The 25,232-nt window shown below is 41.9% G+C and overlaps 1 protein-coding gene across 1 annotated transcript in view; it reads right to left on the bottom strand.

Annotated features, from left to right (window-relative positions):
* The window catches only part of ARHGAP22 (Rho GTPase activating protein 22), a 372,891-nt gene that overhangs the window by 313,917 nt on the left and 33,742 nt on the right, over positions 1-25,232 (bottom strand). Inside the window, exon 2 of the mRNA XM_038743958.1 lies at positions 6,953-7,040. Within this exon, the coding sequence (XP_038599886.1) occupies positions 6,953-7,040 (88 nt within the window). The remainder of the gene's footprint in view (positions 1-6,952; positions 7,041-25,232) is intronic.

Below are 25,232 nucleotides of genomic sequence, written 5' to 3'. Positions count from 1 at the left end.
TTAAAATTAGCAAATAGGAAACACGCTTTCCTGTAACAATTGTCTTCAGTGTGTGTTTGGGGAATGTTTTTTTTCTGAAGTTTGTACTTTTTTCTTCCCAATTATTATATTCATTCATTCATTCAATCGTATTTATAGAGCGCTTACTATGTGCAGAGCACTGTAGTAAGCGCTTGGGAAGTACAAATTGGCAACATGTAGAGATGGTCCCTACCCAACAACGGGCTCACAGTGTAGAAGGGGGTTACAGACATAATAATAATAATAATAATAATAACAGCAACAACAACATTATAATAAAACTACTCAGATGGGTTCCAGAGAAGACAGAATAAATGCTTTCCATCCCTGATGTCTAAAAGGATATCATGAATAAGGCAAGGGGCTGATACTGACATTTAACAAATAGGATCATAAAGACCTTGGCAAGTGCTAAACCAATGTTAAGAAATAGTAATTATTTTGTCTCAGGGTATAATCTGCCAACCCACAATAAACCCAATTCTATCTTTTAATTGTATTCCTATAGAAAAAAAAATTGTAGGCTGAACATTAACTAAGGCATGTAGTGGCTTTATCCATAATCTCATAACAATAGCAAATAATTAGAAGTAGCATGGGTCAGTGGAAAGAGCCTGGGCTTTGAAGTCAGAGGTCGTGGGTTCAAACCCCAGCTCCGCCACTCATCAGCTGTGTGACTTTGGGCAAGTCACTTTACTTCTCTGTGCCTCAGTTACCTCATCTCTAAAATGGGGAATAAGACTGTGAGCCCCTGTGGGACAACCTGATCACCTTGTAACCTCCCCAGGGCTTAGAACAGTGCTTTGCACATAGTAAGCGCTTAATAAATGCCATTATTATTATTATTATCTATACCCTTTAAGCACTTGATTTTCACCCCACCCTCAGCCCCACAGCACTCATATGCATATCTACTTAGGAACACCTCAGAAATTTATTCATTTATTTTAAAATCTGTCAACCCCACAAGACTTTAAGCTCCCTGTGGGCAGGGAACAGGTCTTCCAACTTTGCTGCATTTTACCCTCCAAAATGCTTAAAGTGCTCTGCACACAGGAAACAACGTCAGAATTGATTGGTAAAGCATCACATTTAATAAATCTCAGCATTCTTCAGATTGGATAAAGACTGTAAAAGATCTCTGAGTCTTATTTCCCATTAGCTTGGGAAGCAGAGGAAAACAGTCAGCTGTTGATAAATGGCCAAATAAGTAAGTATGCAATATAGCATTCTGTTGATAAAGTCCTTGAAAATGTCTAGCCGGGGCAGCAGAGTCATGAAAATAAGTTTCCATGAGCTACTCAAGGTTTCTTTCAATGCTGAACTGGGATGGGGATTTGAATTGAACAGCCTACATGATGGGATGTTGAAGTTAGACCATCCAAGAATTATCTGAGAAGAAACAAGGAAGTGCAAAGTCATCTGACAGTATAAGGTGACTAGAGGAGGAATTCCTTTCCTGACCATTTTTTAACCTCAAATAAAAGATTCATATTTGAGTTCAATTCTAGAAATGTGATTTAGCATGGAAATGAAGAAAAGAGGTGGGGTCCTTATTTTTTTTTTTCCAATTCAGTTTCCTTCAATACACTTCTGTGTCTTCTTGTACGAGATCTAAACAAGCAGTTGGTGGGTAGATGTCATTTTCATTTCAGTTGGAAAACCCCATTGAGCAGCATGGAGTAGAGGATAGAACTTGGGCCTTGGGAGTCAAAAGGTAATGGGTTCTATTCCCAGCTCTACTGCTTGTCTGCCATATGGACTTTGGCACGTCATATCACTTCTCTGTGCCTCAGTTACCTCATCTGTAAATTGGAGATTAAGACTGTGAGCACCATGTGGGACATGGACTGTGTCCAACCTGATTACTTTGTATCTACCCCAGTGCTTAGTACTGTGCCTGGCACATGGGAACAAATACCATTATCGTTATTTATTGAGTGATGATGATGATGATGATGGCATTTGTTAAGCGCTTACTATGTGCAGAGCACTGTTCTAAGCCCTGGGGCGGATACAAGGTGATCAAGTTGTCCCACGTGGGGCTCACAGTCATAGTCCCCATTTTACAGATGAGGTAAATGAGGCTCAGAGAAGCTAAGTGACTTGCCCAAGGTCACACAGCAGACATGTGGTGGAGCAGGGATTCGAACCCATGACCTCTGACTCTAAAGCCCCTGCTCTTTCCACTGAGCCACGCTGCTTGGGAAAGTACAATTTGGTAGACATGTTCCCTGCCCACAAGGAGCTTATTCCGGCTTGGAACACCCTCCCTCCTCCTCCAATCTGACAGACAACCCCTCTATCCCACTTCAAAGCCTTATAGAAAGCATATCACCTCCAAGAGGTCTTCCCAGACTAAGCCCCACTTTTCCTTATCTCCCATTCCCTTCTGCATCACCCTGACTTGCTCCCTCTGCTCTTCCCCTCTCCCAGCCCCAAAGCACTTTTGTACATATCTGTCATTTCATTTATTTGTATTCATTCATTCAAACGTATTTATTGAATGTGTACTGTGTGCAGAGCACTTTGAGGTCTGTCTCCTCCACTCTAGACTGTGAGCTCATTGTGGGCAGGGAATATCACTGTTTATGGTTGTATATTTCTCTCCCAAGTGCTTAGTATAGTGCTCCACACACAGAAAGCATTCAATAAATACGGTTGACTAAATGAATGAACAGAGGGATATCTAGCCTCGAATCTAAGTGGGATCTTACAGGCATTCATTCATTCAATTCATTCAACCGTATTTATTGAGCGCTTACTGTGTGCAGAGCACTGTACTAAGCGCTTGAAAAGTACAAGTTGGCAACATATAGAGACGGTCCCTACCCAACCGCGGGCTCACAGTCTAGAAGGGGGAGACAGGCAACAAAACAAAACATATTAACAAAATAAAATAAATGGAATATGTAAATATGTACAAGTAAAATAAATAGAGTAATAAATCTGTAGAAACATATATACAGGTGCTGTGGGGAGGGAAAGGAGGTAGGGCGGGGGGGATGGGGAGGGGGAGAGGAAGGAAGGGGCTCAGTGTGGGAAGGCCTCCTGGAGGAGGTGAGCTCTCAGTAGGGCTTTGAAGGCAGGAAGTGAGACAGGCACCCAACTGTCTCACACCTACCAGCTAAGATTAGATCCCTCAGTGGGCCTGGAGGGTGTGTAGAATGGGCAGACCATGGGGAGACATTAATGATGCTTGGGAAACAGCAAGGCCTAATGGATAGAGCACAGTCCTAGGTGTCAGAAAGTCCTGGGTTCCATTTCCAGCTTCACCACTTGTCTGCTGTGTGACCTTGGGCAAGTCATTTAACTTCTCTGTGCCTCAGTCACCTCATTTGCAAAATGGGGAATAAGACAGTGAGCCCCGTGTAGGACAGGGGACTGTGTCCAACCTGATTATCTTCTCTCTAACCCAGCACTTAGTATAGTGCCCAGAACATGCTAAGCGATTAACAAATGTGATTTAAAAAGAGAAGAACGCAAGCATTTGGAAGACATCATTCTCCAATTCCCAGCTGTAGGCATGATTGGTACGTAAGATTGTACCAAACATTAGGTCTAGTTACTTGGATAGAAGATCAATAACCCCAACATCCTGACATAAGCTGTTGGAACAGGCCCTGCGAAGCATGCAAACGGCTATATTATGAACATAAAGGTCAGTCAGCCCTTGTATAAATAGGTGGTGACTCAGCTGGTGAATCATCTGCAGACTTTTAGGGGGATTGCATTGTTCTGCTGCATGGGAATCAAATGCATTTCCCCACATAATAATAATAACCATTGTATCTGTTAAGTGCTTACTATGTGTCAAGCACTGTTCTAAGCGCTGGGGTAGATACAAGGTAATCAGGTTGTCCCACGAGGGTCTCACCGTCTTCATCCTCTTTTTACAGATGAAGTAACTGAGGCACAGAGAAGTGAAGTGACTTGCCCAAGATCACACAGCTGACAAGTGGTGGAGCCGGGATTAGAACCCATGATCTCTGACTCCCAAGCCTGTGCTCGTTCCACTAAGCCATGCTGCTTCTCTAAAACATCTTCTAAAACCCTCTCTGGGCCATTTGGAACTAGTCAAAGCCTGCATGCTTCCCTTTCATTTTCCTTTTTCTGCATGGAACCATTTCATTTACCAAGTCCTTCAAAATATTTTCCCCCAGATACTGTCCAATACAGATGCTTAATCTAAACTCCCCACGATCCTATTTCCTTTCTCCATCACTCTTTCCACTCCATCAGTTCTAATTCTGGCCTATCTACAAGAGTTCTTTAAAGTAGTCACCTTCAGTAGTGCCCAGTACTTAGAACAGTGCTTGGCACATAGTAAGCACTTAACAAATACCATAATTGTTATAAATTATTATTATATTATGGAAGATAATTTCCTATAAATGAAAATAGCTAACAGGGAAGTAACATCAGCACTTACATATTTCATTCCCATCCTTGTCCATATGCACTTAGGTACATTCATTTGTACATTAAATAATTTATTTAGTTATTTCATTCATATAGAATAATAGTATTTATTAAATGTTTACCATGGGCAAAGCATGATGCTAAGTGCTGGGGTAGACACAAGATCAAAAGATAAACATCCACCAGGAGGGGACATTGACTGCATAGGGCTCTGTGTCTAAGTTCATTCATTCATTCATTCAATTGTATTTATTGAGAACTTACTGTGTGCAGAGCACTGTACTAAGAGCTTGGGAAGTACACGTTGGCAACATATAGAGACGGTCCCTACCCAAAAATGGGCTCACAGTCTAGAAGCAGCGTGGCTCAGTGGAAAGATCCCGGGCTTTGAAGTCAGAGGTCATTGGTTCAAATCCCGGATCCACCACTTGTCAGCTGTGTGACTTTAGGCAAGTCACTTCACTTCTCTGTTCCTCAGTTATCTCATCTGTAAAATGGGGATTAAGACTGTGAGCCCCCCGTGGGACAACCTGATCACCTTGTAAACTCCCCAGCGCTTAGAACAGTGCTTTGCACATAGTAAGTGCTTAATAAATGCCATCATCATTATTATTGCTATTATTAGAAGGGGGAGCAATCATTCATTCAATAAATGGTATGTAACTGTGTTCACCCAATAGGTGTCCTTGCAAGTGCCCTTGTAACTGTAAAACAACTTCTCAGACAATGTTACATCCCAGCTGAAAACTGGGAGTCAGTTGGCATGGAGAGATCAGCCTGGGTCCCAGTGATCAAGAAAGGAGCAGTCCTTTAAACTGGAAGCTTATGGTGGGCAGGGAACATGCTTACCAACTCTGCTATATTGTTACACTGTACTCCTCCAAGTGTTTTGTACAGTGGTCTGCACTAAGCACTCAAGAAATATAAGTGATTAATCGAGGAGCAGCTCTTTTGAAGTAGAAGTTTCATGAGGATCATGGCACAGGGTGACAAAAGAAAATTAGTACCAGTATGAAAGTGTGACAGCACAATTAGGGTGCCCACCAGGCTCACAGGACTCCAAATCTTAGCCTTTTCAGTCATTCCCGCCCTCAAGGGTGAATTACATCAAAGGTGGTGTCTTCAAATACAAAGGGCATCTAGATGTATTTGTGCTACTTGATGCTATCTCCTTGATGTTCCTCCTGCTCCCACTATTGGTAAATTAATTTTTCCATCTAGCCCATTAACTACTTGAGAGCAGGGAATGGGTGTCTTGCTGTAGGTGTACTTTTGATGCTGGTCATAGGGGTTTTACTGGCCTCCACTGATTGCTTTCCTCATCTGTAAAATGGAGATAATATACCTATTCTCCTGTCCATGATCTTAATAATTAATAACTGTGGTGTTTGTTAAGTGCTTAATATGTGCCAGACACTGTACTAAAAGCTGGGATACGTACAAGACAATCAGTTTGGACACAGTCCCTGTCCCATGTAAGGCTGTTAGTCTTAATCCCCATTTTACAGATGAGGAAACTCATCACTATTTAACTCTGCAGAACTTTAATTTCATGCCAAAAAAGAATATATATATATATATATATATATAAAAGAATTTTTAGACTGTGAGCCCACTGTTGGGTAGGGACTGTCTCTATATGTTGCCAATTTGTACTTCCCAAGCGCTTAGTACAGTGCTCTGCACATAGTAAGTGCTCAATAAATACGATTGATGATGATGATGATGATAATATGGGATCTCTTAAAAATGGGATTAAATAAAGGTCCAACATGACACGATACAGGATACTTGATTTCCTGGGTATAACAGAGAAGTAGCGTGGCTCAATGGAAAGAGCACGGGCTTTGGAGTCAGAGGTCATGGGTTCAAATCCCGGCTCTGCCAGTTGCCAGCTGTGTGACTTTGGGCAAGTCACTTCACTTCTCTGGGCCTCAGTTACCTCATCTGTAAAATGGGGATGAAGACTGTGAGCCCCCCGTGGGGCAACCTGATCACCTTGTAACCTCCCCAGTGCTTGGAACAGTGCTTTGCACATAGTAAGCGCTTAACAGATGCTAGCATAAAAAAAAACAAAACAAAGAGCATTGCATTATGAAATAAATTAGTCCAGGCAATTGTCTCAATAATACACTTGAACTTTATAGTGCTAAGTAAGCATAGAAGACCATAGAGGCAAAAAGATACAGTAGCTATCTTAGAAACACAGATGAAGCACCTTAAAACCAACCACTGATTCATTATTCATCTCTAGCTCAAATGCAAAGAGAAGACGGTCAAACCCATCTGACACCGTTGGAAAACAAATTTCCTGGGGAGCTATTAATTTCTGTTCAGTCATGGAGGATCCCCACATCTCGTCCATAGAGAACCTCAATCACATGCAGGCTCTATCAGAATGGTTGTAATCCTCAAGACACAAGAATTTCTTCCTGCTTGCTTTTGCTCTCAGTACAGTACCACAAGAGATGATGGTGAGAGAGAAACAGAAACCGCAGCCTTTGCCTACCTGGAGTGATTTCAAAGAGATGTTTTCCCGGTTCTTCTGGATTGGGAAGGAATTCAGCCACCTGATTTCCTTGCAATGGGATAAATCCCTAAAATGGATACAAGCACAAAATTGTAAAATATCTCAGAAGAGAAGGGTAAAGAACAAAATATTGATCAAGTAAGTGTGAGGTGACAATTACAATTGGGAGATTTCTTGAAACTCTCAAATAGGCCTGCTTTTTTAATATGGTTTGTGTTTTAACACGTGTGCTCCTTTATATTCCTCGGTGTCTACCTGCACCCTCTTCTGCTCTTATTTGGAATAAGGAGCATTTATATATCTCAAATTTAAAAGATCAATCAGTCAATCCTCTCCTCCTCCCCATCCCCCCTGCCCTACCTCCTTCCCCTCCCCACGGCACCTGTATACATGTTTGTACAGATTTAATACTCTATTTATTTTACTTGTACATATTTGCTAGTCTATTTATTTTGCTAATGATGTGTATCTAGCTTTATTTTTGTTTATTCTGGTGACTTGACACCTGTCCACATGTTTTGTTTTGTTGTATGTCTTCCTCTTCTAGACTGTGAGCCTGTTGTTTGGTAGGGACCGTCTCTGTATATTGCCAACTTGTACTTCCCAAGCGCTTAGTACAGTGCTCTGTAATAATTTATAATTTTGGTATTTGTTAAGCGCTTTCAGTTCTTTGTGCAAAGCACTGTGCTCTGTACACAGTAAGCGCTCAATAAATACGACTGAATGAATGAATTAATGAATTTGACAGATAGCAAGCCCTTAACGAATACAATTTTAAAAAACCCCAAAATTCTATTATATTATATTCTCCCAAGTGCTTAGTACAGTCCTCTGCTCACAGTAAGCCCTCAAAAAATGTCACTGTCGATTGATTGTTGGATATATTAATCCAAACCTTTCTAGAACCTATTTAGCATTCCATTGCCCCACAGATTCAGTGCACTGAACTTTTGAGTTTTTGTGTCTTGGAAATATAATCTGAAACACTGTGACACGTTTCCACAAGAGAGTTGAGGTTTTTGGCGATCAATTTCAATCAAATCCCCGGCAGCTTCCAGAGTCATATAATACAAATTACTTGTATAAACAATTATCCAATATAATGGCAAAACCAAACTTAACTTTAACAGAATGAACAAAATCTGCCTTGTAACCTTTGGAATCCTGATCTGCAAAAAGCGAGTAAATTAATTTTCTCATTACAGCTATATTATTACATTTTTTTCCTCTAGCAGTGCCTTTCAGAATAATGTATTTATGCACAGATGCTTTCTTTGGTTTATTACTGTAATTTCTCCAAAGAGCCAGCTGGTATTCAGTGTAACTGGATTACACTCTTATTTTCTCTCTCTACATAACCCAGAAACTAAAGGGAATACATTGCCAATACGGCAACTCTTGGACTGGAAAATATTTTCTACTGGGGGCTAAACTCTAATTTTTCACTCCCTAGTCTAGGGAGAATTCTAGGCTCTCATTCTGGCTCCTCACAGACTAGTTGTTTTTTTAACTTTGGGCTAAACCTTCAGTCAATTTCTTACTTATACTGTGAGCCCCATGTGAGACCCGATTATCTTGTATCTACCCCATGTTTAGTGCAGTGCTTAGCATGTAGTTAGTACTTATCAGATATTATTCTTATTATTATAGATGATATTTATTGAACATATACTGTGTGCAGAGTACTGTACTAAGCACATGGTAGACTATATTACAACAGAGCTAGTAGACATTATTCCCGCCCACCAGGAATTTACACTCTCTAGGGGGAGATTCTAGACTGTGAGCCCATTGTAGGGTAGGGACCATCTCTATATGTTGCCAACTTGTACTTCCCAAGCGCTTAGCACAGTGCTCTGCACACAGTAAGCGCTCAATAAATACGATTGAATGAATGAATAGACATTAAGAAGGAAAATCTTTCTGTACGTCAGTGCCTTTACCTGAGGAATGGAGATAATAAAGTTTATTGCGTTTCAGGCTATTACGATGAGAAAAATCAAATGACAAGACATTAAAGAAATAACATTTAGTCCAACAAAATCTAAATCCATTCACTCTTTCTCTGTGACTGGAAAACAGCCTTCCTTTAATTTGATTATGGGAATGATAATTATGAGCTGTTCATCATCAGCGGTACTAAGGTACTTATTGAACGTTTAGTATGTTCAGAGCACCGTACAAAGTGCTTAGAGAAGCAGCGTGGCTCAGTGGAAAGAGCACGGGCTTTGGAGTCAGAGGTCATGGGTTCGAATTCTGGCTCCGCCACTTGTCAGCTGTGGAGCCTTGGGCAAGCCACTTAACTTCTCTGTGCCTCAGTTACCTCATCTGTAAAATGGGATTGAGACTGTGAGCCCCACGTGGGACAACCTGATCACCTTGTATCCCCCAGCACTTAGAACAGTGCTTTGCACATAGTATGCGCTTAATAAATGCCCTTATTATTATTATTATTATTATTATTATTAGGAGAGTACAATACAACAGAGTTGGTAGACGCATTCCCTGCCCGCGATAATCTTATGTTCTAGAGGGGAGACAGACATTATTATGAATAAAGAATTTATATTATATAATTTAAAGCTGTTGTGTTTGGACATCTTGTTTCAGAGTTCTTGCTTTCACCAGGAAGAAGAACCTCTATTGAAACCCAGTCCCTGGGATCAATCAATCCATCGTAATTATTGAATACTGATTCTGTGACTTTTGTGCATTTGATATTCACCCCACCCTCAACCCTACAGGATTTATGTACATATCTTTAAATTATATATTGTAAATTATTTATATTACGGTTTGTCTCCCTCTTTAAGTTGTCTCCCCCTCTAAGAACTCTCCCTAGGTTTGATGTAGGCAGAGAACGTGTCTACTATCTGTTGTAACTTCCCCAAGTTCTTAGTACAGTGCTCTGCACATAATAATAATTGTGGTATTTGTTAAATACTTACTGGGTGCCAGGCACTGTATTCAGCACTGGGTGGACACAAGCAAATTGGATTGGATGCGGTCCCTGTCCCACCTAGGGTTTGCACTTTCAATCCTCATTTTACAGATGAGGTAAATGAGGCACAGGGAAATGATGTGACCTGCCCAATATCCTGCAGCAGACAAGAGGCAGAGCTGGGATTAGAACCCATGACCTTCTGACTCTTAGGCCCATGTTCTAGCCACTACACCATGCTGCTTCTTGCATAGTAAGTTAGAATATGAGAGTATGTGAGAGTATAGGATGTGAGTACCATTGAGGACGGTGCGGGCAGAGCACTGTACTAAGTGCTTGGGACAATATGAGGAGTTTACAATATACTTGGAGAAATAGACCGTAGAATGGAGAAGCAGCGTGGCTCAGTGGAAAGAGCACGGGCTTTGGAGTCAGAGGTCATGGGTTCAAACCCCACCACCACCAACTATCAGCTCTGTGACTTTGGGCAAGTCACTTAACTTCCCTGTGCCTCAGTTACCTCATCTGTAAAATGGGGATTAAGATGTGAGCCTCCCGTGTGACAACCTGATCAGCTTCATTCAATTGTATTTATTGAGCGCTTACTGTGTGCAGAGCACTGTAGTAAGCGCTTGGGAAGTACAATTTGGCAACAAATACAGACGGTCCCTACCCAACAGCGGGCTCACAGTCTAGAAGGGGGAGACAGACAAGGGGGAGACAGACAACAAAATAAAACATATTAACAAAATAAAATAAATAGAATAAATATGTACAAATAAAATAAATAAATAAATAGAGTAATAAATCTGTACAAACATATATACATATATACACGTGCTGTGGGGAGGGGAAGGAGGTAAGGCGGGGGGGATGGGGAGGGGGAAAGCTTGTAACCTCCCCAGCGCTTAGAACAGTGCTTTGCACGTAGTACACGCTTAATAAATGCCATCATTATTATTATTATTAATGAATTACAGGTAGGGGAGGCAGAAGAGTTTAAGGTCATGCACATAAATGCTGTGGGGCTGGGGGTGGAGTGAGTAGCAAAGCGTTTAAGGAGTCAGGTTCCAAGTTCATTCATTCATTCACTCAATTGTACTGATTGAGCAGTTACTGCACACAGAACACTGTACTAAGTGCTTGGAAATTACAATTCAACAACAAATAGAGACAATCCCTACCCAACAATGGGTTCGCACTCTAGAAGGGGGGAGACAGACATCAAACTAAGTAAACAGGCATCAATGGGGAGGGGAGGAGGAGCAGAGGAAAAGGGCGGATTAGTCTGCGAAGGCCTCCTGGAGGAAGTGAGCTCCTAAATGCATAGGCAATGCAGAAAGGAGGGCAAATAGGGTGGGGAAAAGAGACATTATCCATGGAAGACATTTTAGAGGAGGTATAATTTTAGTAAGGCTTTGAAGATGGGGATGGCGTGTCAGAATTGAAGGAGTAGGGAGTTCCAGGCCAGAGACAGAGGACATGAACAAGGAGCTGATGGAGAGACACACGAGACTGAGATATAGTGAGGAGGGTGGCGTTAGAGGAGCAAAATGTGTGGGCTGGGTTGTAGTAGAAGATAGAAACATGATGTAGCGGTTAGAGCATGGGCCTGGGAACCGCAAGGTCACGGGTTCTAATCCCAGCTCTGCCACTTATCTGCTGTGTGGTCTGGAGGAAGTAATTTCACTTCTCTGGGCCTCAGTTACCTCATCTCTAAAATGGGGGTTGAGACTGTGAACACCATGTGGGACAGGGACTGTATCAATTAGAGAAGCAGCATGGCTCAGTGGAAAGAGCTCGGGCTTGGGAGTCAGAGGTCATGGGTTCTAATCCCGCCTCCACCACTTGACAGCTGGGTGACTTTGGGCAAGTCACTTAACTTTTCTATGACTCAGTTACCTCATCTGTAAAATGGGGATTAAGACTGTGAGCCCCATGTGGGACAACCTGATTACCTTGTTTCCCCCCCAGTACTTAGAACAGTGCTTGGCACATAGTAAGTGCTTAACAAATGCCGTTAAAAAAAATTGGCATGTATCCACCTCAGCACTTCATATAGTGCCTGGTACTTAGTAAGCACTTAACAAATACTGCAAATATTATTATCATTATTAACATTATTATAGTTGTTGTTATAGTGAGGTTAGATAAAAGTAGGAGAGCTGATTGACTGCTTTGAAGCTGCTGGTAAGGACTTTCTGTGGGATGTGGAGAAGGATGGGCAACCAACTGGTGTTTTTGAAGGAGTGGGAAAATAAGCACAGTGCTTTCTTATAGAAACATTTTAGAGTAGGGAGAGACTGGAGAAGCAAAAAGGTCTAATGAAAAGAACATGGTCCTGGGAGTAAGAAGATGAGGGTTCTAATCCCGACTCTACCACTTGCCTGCTGTGTGACCTTGGACAAGTGATTTTACTTCTTTGGGCCTTTACTCTCTCCCCCTCTTTGATCTGAGCCCCATCTAGGATAGGGACTTTGTTTTATCTGATTAACTGGTTTCCCTCCCAGAGTTCGGTACAGTGGTTGGCACATAGCAAGCACTTAACAGTTATTATAATTATGATTATTTTTATAGTTCAGCAAGGAGACTGATTCAGTAGTTTAGGTGGGGTATGCTAAGGGCCTGGACCATCATGGTAGCAGTTGGGTTGGCGAGGAAGGGGACAAACCAGTTGCAGAGTGCAGATTTGTTTGGATACAGCCAACAGCTTGTCATAATGTGATTAAAAGAACCACATTTCCTCACATGTTTTAATTTAAGGTTGCTGTGCCAACATAGGAAGCAACATTTACCTCCTTCCCTTCCCCACAGCACCTGTATATATGTATATATGGTTGTACATATTTATTACTCTATTTATTTATTTATTTATTTATTTTACTTGTACATTTCTATCCTACTTATTTTATTTTGTTGGTATGTTTGGTTCTGTTCTCTGTCTCCCCCTTTTAGACTGTGAGCCCACTGTTGGGTAGGGACTGTCTCTATGTGATGCCAATTTGTACTTCCCAAGCGCTTAGTACAGTGCTCTGCACATAGTAAGCGCTCAATAAATACGATTGATTGATTGATTGATTGATTGATTTGTAATTCTTTTAACTCTTAATGTGCTCCAGCTATGTGGCACTGCACTCTAAGAACATTCATTTTAGCCCAACCTCTTCAAATCAAATTTCATGAAACCTTTTCTCCACAACTACCACCACCCTCTCCAAATGATAATAGTAATAATTGTTATTATTGTTCTTTTGTGCTTACCATTGTCAAGCACCGATTGAAACGCTGGGATAGACACAAGTTAATTGAGTTGGTCACAGTTCCTGTCACATCTTCATTCAGTTAATCACATTTACTGAGCACTTATGATATGCAGAACACTTTACTATGTGCTTACGTAGCTCACAAGAGGTTCACAGTCTTAATCCCCATTTTACCGATGAGGTAACTGAGGCCCAGAGACATTAAGTGATTTGCCCAAGGTCACACAGCAGACATGTGGCAGGCCCTTCTGACTCCCAGTCCTGTGAACATTTGAACAGTGAGACACACTGAAGCGATTTCACTCATGCCATGAAGTTGGTTCCCTACTAAAATGCTGGTGGAGACAAGATATTTGCTTCGTCTCTTCCAGAATCTGTGAGAAAGTGATTAGACTGCCTGCTCTCCCTGCCTCTTAGGTTGTCAGCCCTGTATATGCCCAGGACTATGTCTGCTTATATTATCCTCTATTTATTCCAGTTCCTAGCACAGATTTTCATTCATTCCTTCAATTGTATTTGTTGAACGCTTAGTGTGTGCAAAGCGCTTTTCTAAGAGCTTGGTAGAGTGCAATACCACAATAAACAGATACATTCCCTGCCCACAGTGAGCTCAAGGTCTAGAGGGGGAGACAGACATTAATATGAATAAATAAATAAATTGCAGATATGTACACAACTGCTGTGGGGCTGGGAGGGGGGATGAATAAGAGGAGCCAGTAAGGGCAAAGCAGAAGGGAGCGGTATATAGTAAGTGCCTAATAAATACAGTAATTACTCTGATTGAGCCCTGGGGTGGTGGATCATATGACTCCTTTAAGCTTCACTTGCAGTAGTCTCTGCAGAAAATCAATATTTGTATCTGGAGAAGATTATATATCCAGACCTGAGTGCAGGGAAGTACCTCATCAGTTTATAGAATGTAAATGCTCTTCTAACTGCAACTGCATTTCTGTGAGCTGTATTATGAGTGTCAGCGTGCCTGAATGAACAATAGCATTGATAGGCTTCTTATTTAATACTGTTCTTATCAATTAAGGATGAATATATGGAGATGAGTTTCTTTGAAAAGCAAAAATATAAAGCTATGAAAGGCCAAAAGATCAGCTGATGATGCAAGCTCAAAGAAACTCAATCAATCAATCAATCAATGGTGTTCATTGAGGGCTTACCATGTGCAGAACATTGTCCTAAGCAGTAGGGAGAGCACAATACAACAGAATTCATATAGTTGTTTCCAGTCCACAAGGAGCTAAAGTCTGTGAAGTAATCCAAGCAAATTCATCCAGTAATGGTTCCAGAACTGCTGCAGAAGAAAGGCTTCCTCTCAAAGAGAGCATGGCTTCCTGGATAGAGCCCGGGCTTGTGAGTCAGAGGTCATGGGTTCTAATCCCTGTTCTGCCACTTGTCAGCTGTGTGACTTTGGGCAAGTCACTTAACTTCTCCATGCCTCAGTTGCCTCTTCCAAAAAATGGGATTAAGACTGTGAGCCCCACGTGGGACAACCTGATTACTTTATATCTACCCCAGCAATGCTTGGCACATAGTAAGTGCTTAACAAATACCATCATTATTATTATTATTGTTTTTATCAGAATTGCCAAAGAGCAGTGGGGTATGTGTGTTGTATCTAGCTAGCTAGCTAGCTTTTTTCTTTTCTTTTTCTTTCTTTCTTTCTTTCTTTCTTTCTTTCTTTCTTTCTTTCTTTCTTTCTTTCTTTCTTTCTCTCTTTCTTTCTCTCTCTCTCTCTCTCCCTCCCTCCCTCTCTTCCTCCCTTCCTTCCTTTCTTCCTTTCTCTCTTTCTTCCTCTTTCTTTTTATTTCTCTCTTTCTCTCTCTCTTTCTCTCTCTCTCTCTTTCTCTCTCTTTCTCTTTCTCTCTCTTTCTCTTTCTCTCTCTCTCTCTTTCTTTCCTTCTTTCTCTTTCTTTCTTTCTTTCTTTCTTTCTCTCTCTCTTTCTCTCTTTCTCTCTTTCTCTCTTTCTCTCTCTCTCTCTTTCTCTCTTTCTCTCTCTCTCTTTCTCTCTCTCTTTCTCTCTCTTTCTTTCTTTCTCTTTCTTTCTTTCTTTCTTTCTTTCTTTCTTTCTTTCTCTCTCTCTTTCTCTCTCTCTTTCTCTCTCTCTTTCTCTCTCTCTTTCTCTCTCTCTTTCTCTCTCTCTTTCTCTCTCTCTTTCTCTCTCTTTCTCTCCCTCTCTCTTTCTCTCTCTCTTTCTTTCTTTCTTTCTTTCCTTCTTTCTCTTTCTTTCTTTCTTTCTTTCTTTCTTTCTCTCTCTCTTTCTCTCTCTCTTTCTCTCTCTCTTTCTCTCTCTTTTTCTCCCTCTCTCTTTCTCTCTCTTTCTTTCTTTCTTTCTTTCTTTCTTTCTTTCTTTCTTTCTCTTCCCCCCCCCTCTCTCTCTCTCTCTTTCTTTCTTTCTTTCTTTCTTTCTTTCTTTCTATCTATCTACCATCTCTGTCCTTCACATGCAAAGAAAACATCACTGATCGTGAAGTTCAACTATGAGTCAGTGTGTGGTTAAAAAGGCCAATTTAGGATTCCCAATCCCTTCCCCAATGGACACACAAGAAAGTTGTCCCTTGTTGGGCTATTGTGTTTAATGTTTGCAGTGCCTGGTGATGTTTTCCTCTTTCTCCCTCCCTGTCTCTCTTCACATATGACACTTTTGTTCCAAGAGAGCCCCTCCCTTCCTGGTGACAATGTGTCACGTAGGTCTGTTCTCAGCAATCGACTCCCAGTTCTCAGTGGGGATACAGCAGTGTCTGAGGCTCCGTTTTACCATGTCCTTAAAATGCTTCCTCTTCCCTCCTTGTATTCACGTTCCCAATTTCAGCTCACCATAGAGCAGCTGTTTGGGTATCCTCTAGGCACTCATTCTCTTCCCTTGTCCCATCTAGATTCCCCCCCATCCGCCCCACCTAACCTCCTTCCCCTCCCCACAGCACCTGTATATATGTATATATGTTTGTACAGATTTATTACTCTATTTATTTATTTATTTTACTTGTACATATCTATTCTATTTATTTTATTTTGTTAATATGTTTTGTTTTGTTGTTTGTCTCCCCCTTCTAGCCTGTGAGCCCGCTGTTGGGTAAGGACCGTCTCTATATGTTGCCAACTTGTACTTCCCAAGCACTTAGTACAGTGCTCTGCTTGCTCAATAAATACAATTGAATGAATGAAGTGAGCAAAGCTTGGATGCTTAGGAGACTGACTGCATTCATTCATTCATTCATTCAATCGTATTTATTGAGTGCTTACTGTGTGCAGAGCACTGTACTAAGTGTTTGGGAAGTACAAGTTGGCAACATATAGAGACGGTCCCTACCCAACAGTGGGCTCACAGTCTAGAAGAACTTCATTGTTCAGCATCTTGTCCGGCCATTTGATGTTGATTCTGGCCGGTCAGTGACGCTGGGGGAAACGCTCAAGAGGCCAGATGTAAGGTATGGGAGGCGATCAGGTCTCCCAGCCAGAGAGAAGTTTGAACTGTAAACTGTAGGCTTCTGCTGGACTGGAAATATGTCTGCTATATTTTACTTTCCCATGCACTTAGTAGAGTGCTTTGCACACAATAAACGCTTAATACATGCGATTGCCTGACTGACAGCACTGAAGTTCTCTAGACTTTTCGATAGGTCTCCAAAGCCCTACTGAAGGCTCACCTCCTTCAGGAGACCTTCCCAAACTAAACCCCCCTTTTCCTCAGCTCCTCCTCTCCTCCCCATCGCCCCGACTCTCTCGCTTTGCTCTACTCCCCCTTCCCGCTCCACAGCACTTGTGTATATATATATACACATATCTATAATTCTATTTATTTATATTAATGCATGTTTACTTGTTTTGATGTGTACATATCTATAATTATATTTATTTATATGGTTGCTATTGGTGCCTTGTTTTGATGTCTGCCTCCCCCTTTCTAGACCATGAGCCCATTGTGGGCAGGGATTTTCTCTCATTGTTGCTGAATTGTACTTTCCAAGCACTTAGTATAGTACTCTGTACACAGTAAGTGCTCAATAAATATGACTGAATAAATGAATAGTCCGATACCACCCTGTTGTCAAAGGATGTGCTGGCAGTGTAGTATGCGCTTGGGCTCATTCAGTAAAAGACCCTCTCTTTGTAGGATTTGTAGTTTCCTGGGGTACTTAGGGAGTGGTTTATTGGCTTATATTGGTGCCATAATTATGAAATTATGGTCACTGTTAAGCACTTATTATGTGTTAAACATTTCTCTAAGTGCCATGGGTTCTAATCCCAGATCTGCCACCTGTCTCCTGTTTGGCCTTGGGCAAGTCATTTCATTTATCTGTGCCTCAGTTACCTCATTTGTAAAATGGGAACTGAGACTTTGAACCTCACGTGGGACTGGGACTGTGTTCAACCCAATTTACTTGTATCTACTCCAGCACCTACTATAAACCTGGGCACATTGTAAACACTTAACAAATACCACAGTTATTAGTCCTTGTCCCACAGAGGGCTCACAGTCTAGGAGGGAGGGAGGATAAGTTTTGGATCCTCTTTTTACAGATGAGGAAACTGAGGCACAGAGAAGTTAAGCGACTTGCCCAAGGTCACAGAGTAGGCATGTGGCAGAGCTAGGATTATAATACAAGGTCCTCTTAGTCCCAGATCTACTGACTAGTCTTCTCCACTTGCCTAAGTCCCACTTCCCTTGCCTAAGTCCCACTTCCTGGTGACATCACCTGTATATATGTATATATGTTTCTACATATTTATTACTCTATTTATTTATTTTACTTGTACATATCTATTCTATTTATTTTATTTTGTTAAAATGTTTTGTTTTGTTCTCTGTCTCCCCCTTCTAGACTGTGAGCCCACTGTTGGGTAGGGACTCTCTCTATATGTTGCCAACTTGTACTTCCCAAGTGCCTAGTACAGTGCTCTGCACACAGTAAGCACTCAATAAATACGATTGATTGATTGATTGATTGATTGATCACAATGGACAGGACAAAGTATGATTTTCCTAGATTTGGGGGAGAAGATATTACAATTCTGCAAAAGAGGTGAGAAGCAGTCTGGACTATTGGAAAGAATGCTCAACTGGAAGTTAAAAGGCCTGGGTTCTGATCCCTGGCTCTGCTAATTGTCTGCTGTGTGACCTTGGGCAAATCACTTAACTTTTCTGTGTCTCGGTTTCCTCAGCTGTAAAATGGGGATCCAATACCTGACTTCCCTCCTTTTCAGACTGTGAGTTCCACGTGGGAGAGAGACTGTGTCCAAATTGATAAACTAGCATCTACCTCGGCACTTAGAGCACTTGACACATTGAAAGAGCTTAACAAATATCACTTCAAAACAAGTGTCTAATTCCCTCCTTTGTGTTCTCTCCAAACATTTAGTACAGCTCTCTGCAAACACTAAACAATTAGGAAGTACTATTAGTACTAATAAATGCTATCGTTACTATAGAGTGCAACTGAGCAGGGCAGAAGAGACCTAAAATGCGGTTTGACCTATGAGATCTACAAAGCTGACAGTGCTCTGCACACAGTAAGCACTCAATAAATACAATTGAATGAATGAATGACACAATCATTCCTAAACAACAGTCCACTGGTTACCCCTCTAAATACCCAACTCCCTGTTTCCCTCTGCCATCTCAATACCAAATTCGTCCCAATGTTCCTAATCAAATCCAAAGGGTTTAGGGGAAACTTTAATAAGGAAAGCCGTTCCCTAGTAATGAAAGACTCACGAGAAGGTGGAGTTGCCTAACCTTTCAGAAAGACTAGACAACTGTTTCTTTTGAGTAGCTTAGATCTTGCCCTGGCAGGAGGCAGGGGAATGGATTTGAAGATCACCAGCATTCCTTCCCAACCTCAGATTGTAGGATCTCTCACTTTTGGAAGTAGAGTCACTGGGTAACACGAATACAGTGCTCTGCACACAGTAAGCGCTCAAGAAATACGATTAAATGAATGCATTCTATTTCTCAAAGTCAGATGAGAAGTGATCTTGGTGATAGTTATTGGGATTTTGTTCCCGGAAGCATTTCATCACTTCTATGGCCATAGCAGTCTAAATTTCATCTTACCTCTGGGATTACCCAGCAGCTGAAATCAGAAACTTGATTTGTAAGGGATGAGTCAAGCTTTTAAGAGCTCCCTTCATTTTCATTTGGATACCCAGGGACCATGGATATTTGTAGCACCTTAACAAATGATGTATTACTCACTTTCTCTGACTAAACTCACTCTCCTCTTCCCCACCTGAACCACACCTACCCTGAGGCCAGCCCCAGGTCACAGCGTGGCTCAGTGGAGAAAGCCCTGGCTTTGGAGTCAGAGGTCATGGGTTCAAATCCCGGCTCCGCCACTTGTCAGCTGTGTGACTTTGGGCAAGTCACTTCACTTCTCTATGCCTCAGTTATCTCATCTGTAAAATGGGGATGAAGACTGTGAGCCCCATGTGGGACAACCTGATCACCTTGTAACCTCCCCAGTGCTTAGAACAGTGCTTTGCACATAGTAAGTGCTTAATAAATGCCATTATTATTATTACTATTTTCCTAGATTTAGGGGAGGAGGTATTCCAATTCTGCAAACATAAATGAGAAGCAGTGTGGCTTGTAGAAGGGGTGCAGGACTGGAAGTTAGGACACCTGGGTTCTAAGCCCTACTCCACCAATTGTCTGCTGTTTGTCCTTGGGCAAGTCTCTTAACTTCTCTATGCCTCAGCTGTAAAATCAATCAATCGATCAATTTCTCATCCTGGAAACAGCATTCACCATGCCATCCATGCCATCGAGAAGAAGCATGGCATAGTGGATAGAGCCTGGGCCTTAGAGTCAAAAGGTCATGGGTTCTAATCCCAGTTCCACCACCTGTCTGCTAGTCGCTTTACTTTTCTGTGCCTCAGTTACCTCATCTGTATCTCATCTCAATGGGGATTGAGACTGTAAGGCCCTCGTGGGACAGGGACTGTGTCCAACCCAATTTGCTTATATCCACCCCAGTGCTTAGTACAGTGCCTGACATTCACTCATTCATTCAATCATATTCATTGAACGCTTACTGTGTGCAGAGCACTGTACTAAGCGCTTGGGAAGTACAAGTTGGCAACATATTCATTCGTGCATTCAATCGTATTGATTGAACGCTTACTGTGTGCAGAGCACTGTACTAAGCGCTTGGGAAGTACAAGTTGGCAACATATAGAGATGGTCCCTACCCAACAGTGGGCTCACAGTCTAGAAGGGGAAGACAGAGAACAAAACAAAACATATTAACAGAATAAATTAAATAGAATAAATACGTACAAGTAAAATAGAGTAATAAAATAAATTGAATAGTAACAAATATATACAAACATATATACCGGTACTGTGGGGAGGGGAAGGAGGTAAGGCGGAGGGATGGGGAGGGGGGAGGAGGGGGAGAGGAAGGAGGGGGCTCAGTCTGGGAAGGCCTCCTGCAGGAGGTGAGCTCTCAGTAGGGCCTTGAAGGGAGGAAGAGAGCTAGCTTGGCGGATGGGCAGAGGGAGGGCATTCCAGGCCAGGAGGAGGACGTGGGCCGGGGGTTGACGGCGGGACAGGCAAGAACGAGGCATGGTGAGGAGGTTAGCAGCAGAGGAGCAGAGAGTAAGGGCTGGGCTGTAGAAGGAAAGAAGGGAGGTGAGGTAAGAGAGGGCGAGTTGATGGGGAGCCACAATTATTATTATTATTATTATTATCAGAGTCCTGCTCCCCTTCTAACCCAAAAAGATCATCCTAATGCATTTGAAAAAGATTTACATCTAGATTTTTTTAAATGGTCTTTGTTAAGCACTTACTAAGTGCCAGGCACTGTACTAAGAGCTGGAGGAAGTACTATATAATCAGGTTGGGCACAGTCTACATCCCACACAGGGCTCACAGACTTAATCCCCATTTTACAGATGAGGTAACAGAGGCACAGAGAAGCGAAGTGACTTACCCAAGGTCACACAGCAGACAAGAGGTAGAGCCGGGGTTAGAACCCAGATCGTCCAACTCCCCGGCCCGTGCTATTTCCACTAGGCTATGCTGATTCTAGATTCTCTAGAGGAGAGTTTTTCCATTGTCATTAAAAAAAAAAAAGCCCTTTCAATTTTACTCAGTAATTATCCAGATTATTTGTCTATGGGGAGAACAGGTATCTTATCCCAGTTTTAGATAAGTGAGGTCATGGGTTCGAATCTTGGCTTTGCCACAAGTCTGCTGTGTGACCTTGGGCAAGTCACTTAACTTCTCTGAGCCTCAGTTACCTCATCTGTAAAATGGGGATTAAGACTGTGAGCCCCATGTGGGATAACCTGATCACCTTGTATCCACCCCAGCGCTTAGAATAGTGCTTTGCACATAGTAAGCACTTAACAAATACCATCATTATTATTATCATTATAAGTGAGAATTATTCACGGCAGGACAGGCAAGAATGAGGCAGGTTAGTGGGAGAGAAGCTGAGCTGGGCTGTAGAAGGAGAGAAGGAAGGTGAGGTAGGAGGGGGCGAGGTGATGGAGAGCTTTGAAGTCAATAGTGAGGAATTAGTTCAAGGAAGGTTATGTGACATCTCTGAAGTAATGAAGCAGTCCTAGAAACTGGATCACCTAACTGTTCCTCATCTCCATGAGACTGGGATCTCAGTGAGAGCAGGAAACATGTGCCTTGTTTCTATTGTTCTCTCCCAAAAGCTTAGTACAGTGCTCTGTACTCGGAACACATAAAAAAATACAACTGATTGATAGATCGATGAATTGGATAGCACTTCTACCAGGTGGGTCTCTCAGATTCCCTGTGTGTGATTCACTAAATTGATTCAGCCTTGAAATTGTCCTGAATTCTACCTCTGACCCCTCTAGGGGTGAGGGCAAAGAGTATCCCTGCTCCTGCCCGGTTACACACCAATGGAAGTTTCAGAGGAAATAATATTCCTGCAGCTCCGGTGATATGTCAAGTTGGGCCCTGCGTAGGTTCTCCTCCAAATAATTAAGGGGCTTCCTCCTGGCCCTTTCTCCCTCCAGCCAGTAGAGACTTAGCTGAGGTACTGGGATACAAAGTAATTAATTCATTCAATAGTATTTATTGAGCACTTACTGTGTACAGAGCACTGGACTAAGGGCTTGGGAAAGTACAATATAAGAAGAGTTGCTAGACATGTTCTCTGCCCACAAGGAGCTGACTGCCTAGAGGGAGATGATAATGATAATAACAACAACAACAATGAATTCTGGCATTTGTTAAGCACTTTCTGTTTACCAAGATCTGGGGTAGATACAAGATTATCAGGTCATACATAGTCTTGTCCCATGTGCAGCTCAAAGTCTAAGGAGAGGGGAGAGTAAGTATTGAAGCCCTATTTTACAGGTGGGGAAAGTGAGCATAGAGAAGATAAATGGACTTGCTCAAAGCCATTCAACAGGCAGGTGTCAAAACTGGGATTAGAAACTAAGTCCTCAGACTCTTTCCAGGATGCCCTGCTTCTTCTGAATAATATTGATATCGTCCTTGTGGAATTAAAGTCACTCGTTTTTCTGTCTCCCCTCTGATAACCGTTCTCACACCCACTATCACTCGGTGAATTCAAAAGTAATGAGAGCTAATAACAGTTTAGCAATTGGGAATTCAAGAAGATGTTATTTAAATGCTCTCTCTAATGTCTTTACGATTGGCTGTTGGATTGGCATTTGGGCAGATTCACAGTTCCTATCATAAAAGAGGGCACAGTCGGAAGATGGAAAACTTGGAAACTAAAATTAAATAGTGACAAGACTGTGAAACGGACAGACCAGTCTCCATGATGCACCCTTTTCCTGAGAGACAGACCGAGACAGTAGAACGATCCGCAGTTTTCATTATACATTCTGTCAAACTCTGTGCGTAAGCGTAGGATCCTGAAAGGGACTGTGCAGACATTCTTATTTTGTTTCTGGTATTTGCTTGGCTTTAATAAAGTTGGGCCCTTGTGATTTTGAGCTGATTTAATTCATCATTAATTTAGCTTCCAGCAAGGGCAGTAATGCACCGTAACTGAGAAATGAGCAAGGACACATCAATCTGTTTGCATTTAGCAATACTTCATTCCCAGTGACAACTGCTGCCTAAGTCAATACAGTCTCCTGCTCATAGATTTTTTTTTCCTCTTTCTTAACTTCTATTAGTTTATTAGCACTGGGTTTTACCAAATGCTAAAGAAACTGGACAGAAATGTGCAGCTATGTGCCGTGAGTAATATACATTCCTCAGCTTTGAATGCTTTAAATCGGGAGTGGGAAGGTGGAAATTGGTGATGGGAAGAGGGAGAGATCCATAAACAACCATAAAATAAATACAAGGATTGGGAAGTAGGATCTAGGAATAAAAAGGTTTCTGAATCTAGGATTAAGAGGAAAAGAGAAGGCTGATGTGAGACGTAATGCTAATAGCTTCCTTCTGTCTATCCCTGTCTGACCGCAGGATCCAAGGAACCACTGGTTCAAATCAAAAGCCCTGTCTCGAGGCACCAACCTGTGTGGCTCAGTGGAAAGAGCACGGACTTGCGAGTCAGAGGTCATGGGTTCTAATCCCTGCTCCGCCAAGTGTCTGCTGTGTGACCTTGGGCAAGTCACTTAACTTCTCTGAGCCTCAGTTACCTCATCTGTAAAATGGGGATTAAGACTGTGAGCCCCACGTGGGACAACCTGATCATCTTGTAGCCCCCCAGCGCTTAGAACAGTGCACATAGTAAGCGCTTAACAAATGCCATTATTATTACTATTAACCTCTTCATCTTCTCTTCCCATAGCTCTATCCAATTCCTGGTCCAGCTACACAAGCCTCAGTTGATCAATGGTATTGATTGAGTGTTTATGGTGTGCAGAGCATCGTACTAAGCACCTGGGTGATTAGGATACAACAGAATGGGTAGATATGTTCCTTGCTCATTCTTTCATTCAATCACATTTATATATGAGCCCATTGTTGGGTAGGGACCGTCTCTATATGTTGCTGACTTGAACTTCCTAAGTGCTTAGTACAGTGCTCTGCACACAGTAAGAGCTCAATAAATACGACTGAATGAAATAAGCACTCACATTGTGCAGAGCACTGTACTAAGCACTTGGAAAGTACAATTGGTCAACAGCCCTACCCAACAATGGGCTCCCAAGGAGCTTACAGTCTAGAAATGGAGACAGACATTGCTGCTTCTCTCCTACCTTGGGTCAATCATTTTGAACAGTTTGCTCTAATCCTTCCCATATGTGACAGACATTCCCTGAATATATTAGATCTGTCCTGTCTAGACTGTGAAGCAATTCGAGGGCAGAGAATGTGTCTAGCAACTCGGTTGCATTGGACTCCCCTAAGCAGTTACTACAACGCTCTGTATTCAGTAAAAGCTCAATAAATATGATTGACTGATTGAACCTCAGAGTGACCCAGGTGATCTTAACTTGTGAATTTATATTTCGCTAGGCTCTTACGCATTTACTTGGAGGTCAGTGTAGCCTTAGGTTTCTGAAGCTTGTTAATCACCCCTCTGGCCCTATATGGTTCTTAAATTAATTCATTCATTCAATCATATTTATTGAGCACTTATTGTGAGCAGAGCACTGTACTAAGTGCTTGGAAAGTACAATTCATTCATTCATTCATTTATTCAATCATATTTATTGAGCGTTTACTGTGTGCAGAGCACTGTACCAAGAGCTTGGGAAGTACAAGTTGGCAACATATAGAGACGGTCCCTACCCAACAGTGGGAATTCAGCAATAATTAATTGACACATCCCCTTGTCGTTTTAGGGTTGTATTTTGTTATAATCACGAGGCAATGCAGGGGACTACCAATCCATTTAATGCTTTCCTACAAGTAGTTTTTAAATCGTGGAGTTGTTTCCTTCCAACCGGACACCTTGTCAAACCCAGCATCTGAGTACATCTGTTTATTGTTGTATTGTTCTTTCCCAAGCGCTTAGTACAGTGCTCTGCGCACGGTAAGTGCTCAATAAGGACCATTGAATGAATGAATAAATGAACTGCTGCCTGTTAGAAAGTGCTATGTTGTATCTGTATTGGAACTAAAGACCT

The sequence above is a fragment of the Tachyglossus aculeatus genome, chromosome 3, assembly GCF_015852505.1.
Source record: "Tachyglossus aculeatus isolate mTacAcu1 chromosome 3, mTacAcu1.pri, whole genome shotgun sequence".
In the NCBI taxonomy this organism is placed as follows: domain Eukaryota; kingdom Metazoa; phylum Chordata; class Mammalia; order Monotremata; family Tachyglossidae; genus Tachyglossus; species Tachyglossus aculeatus.
This window is presented reverse-complemented; position numbering and strand designations above follow the sequence as displayed.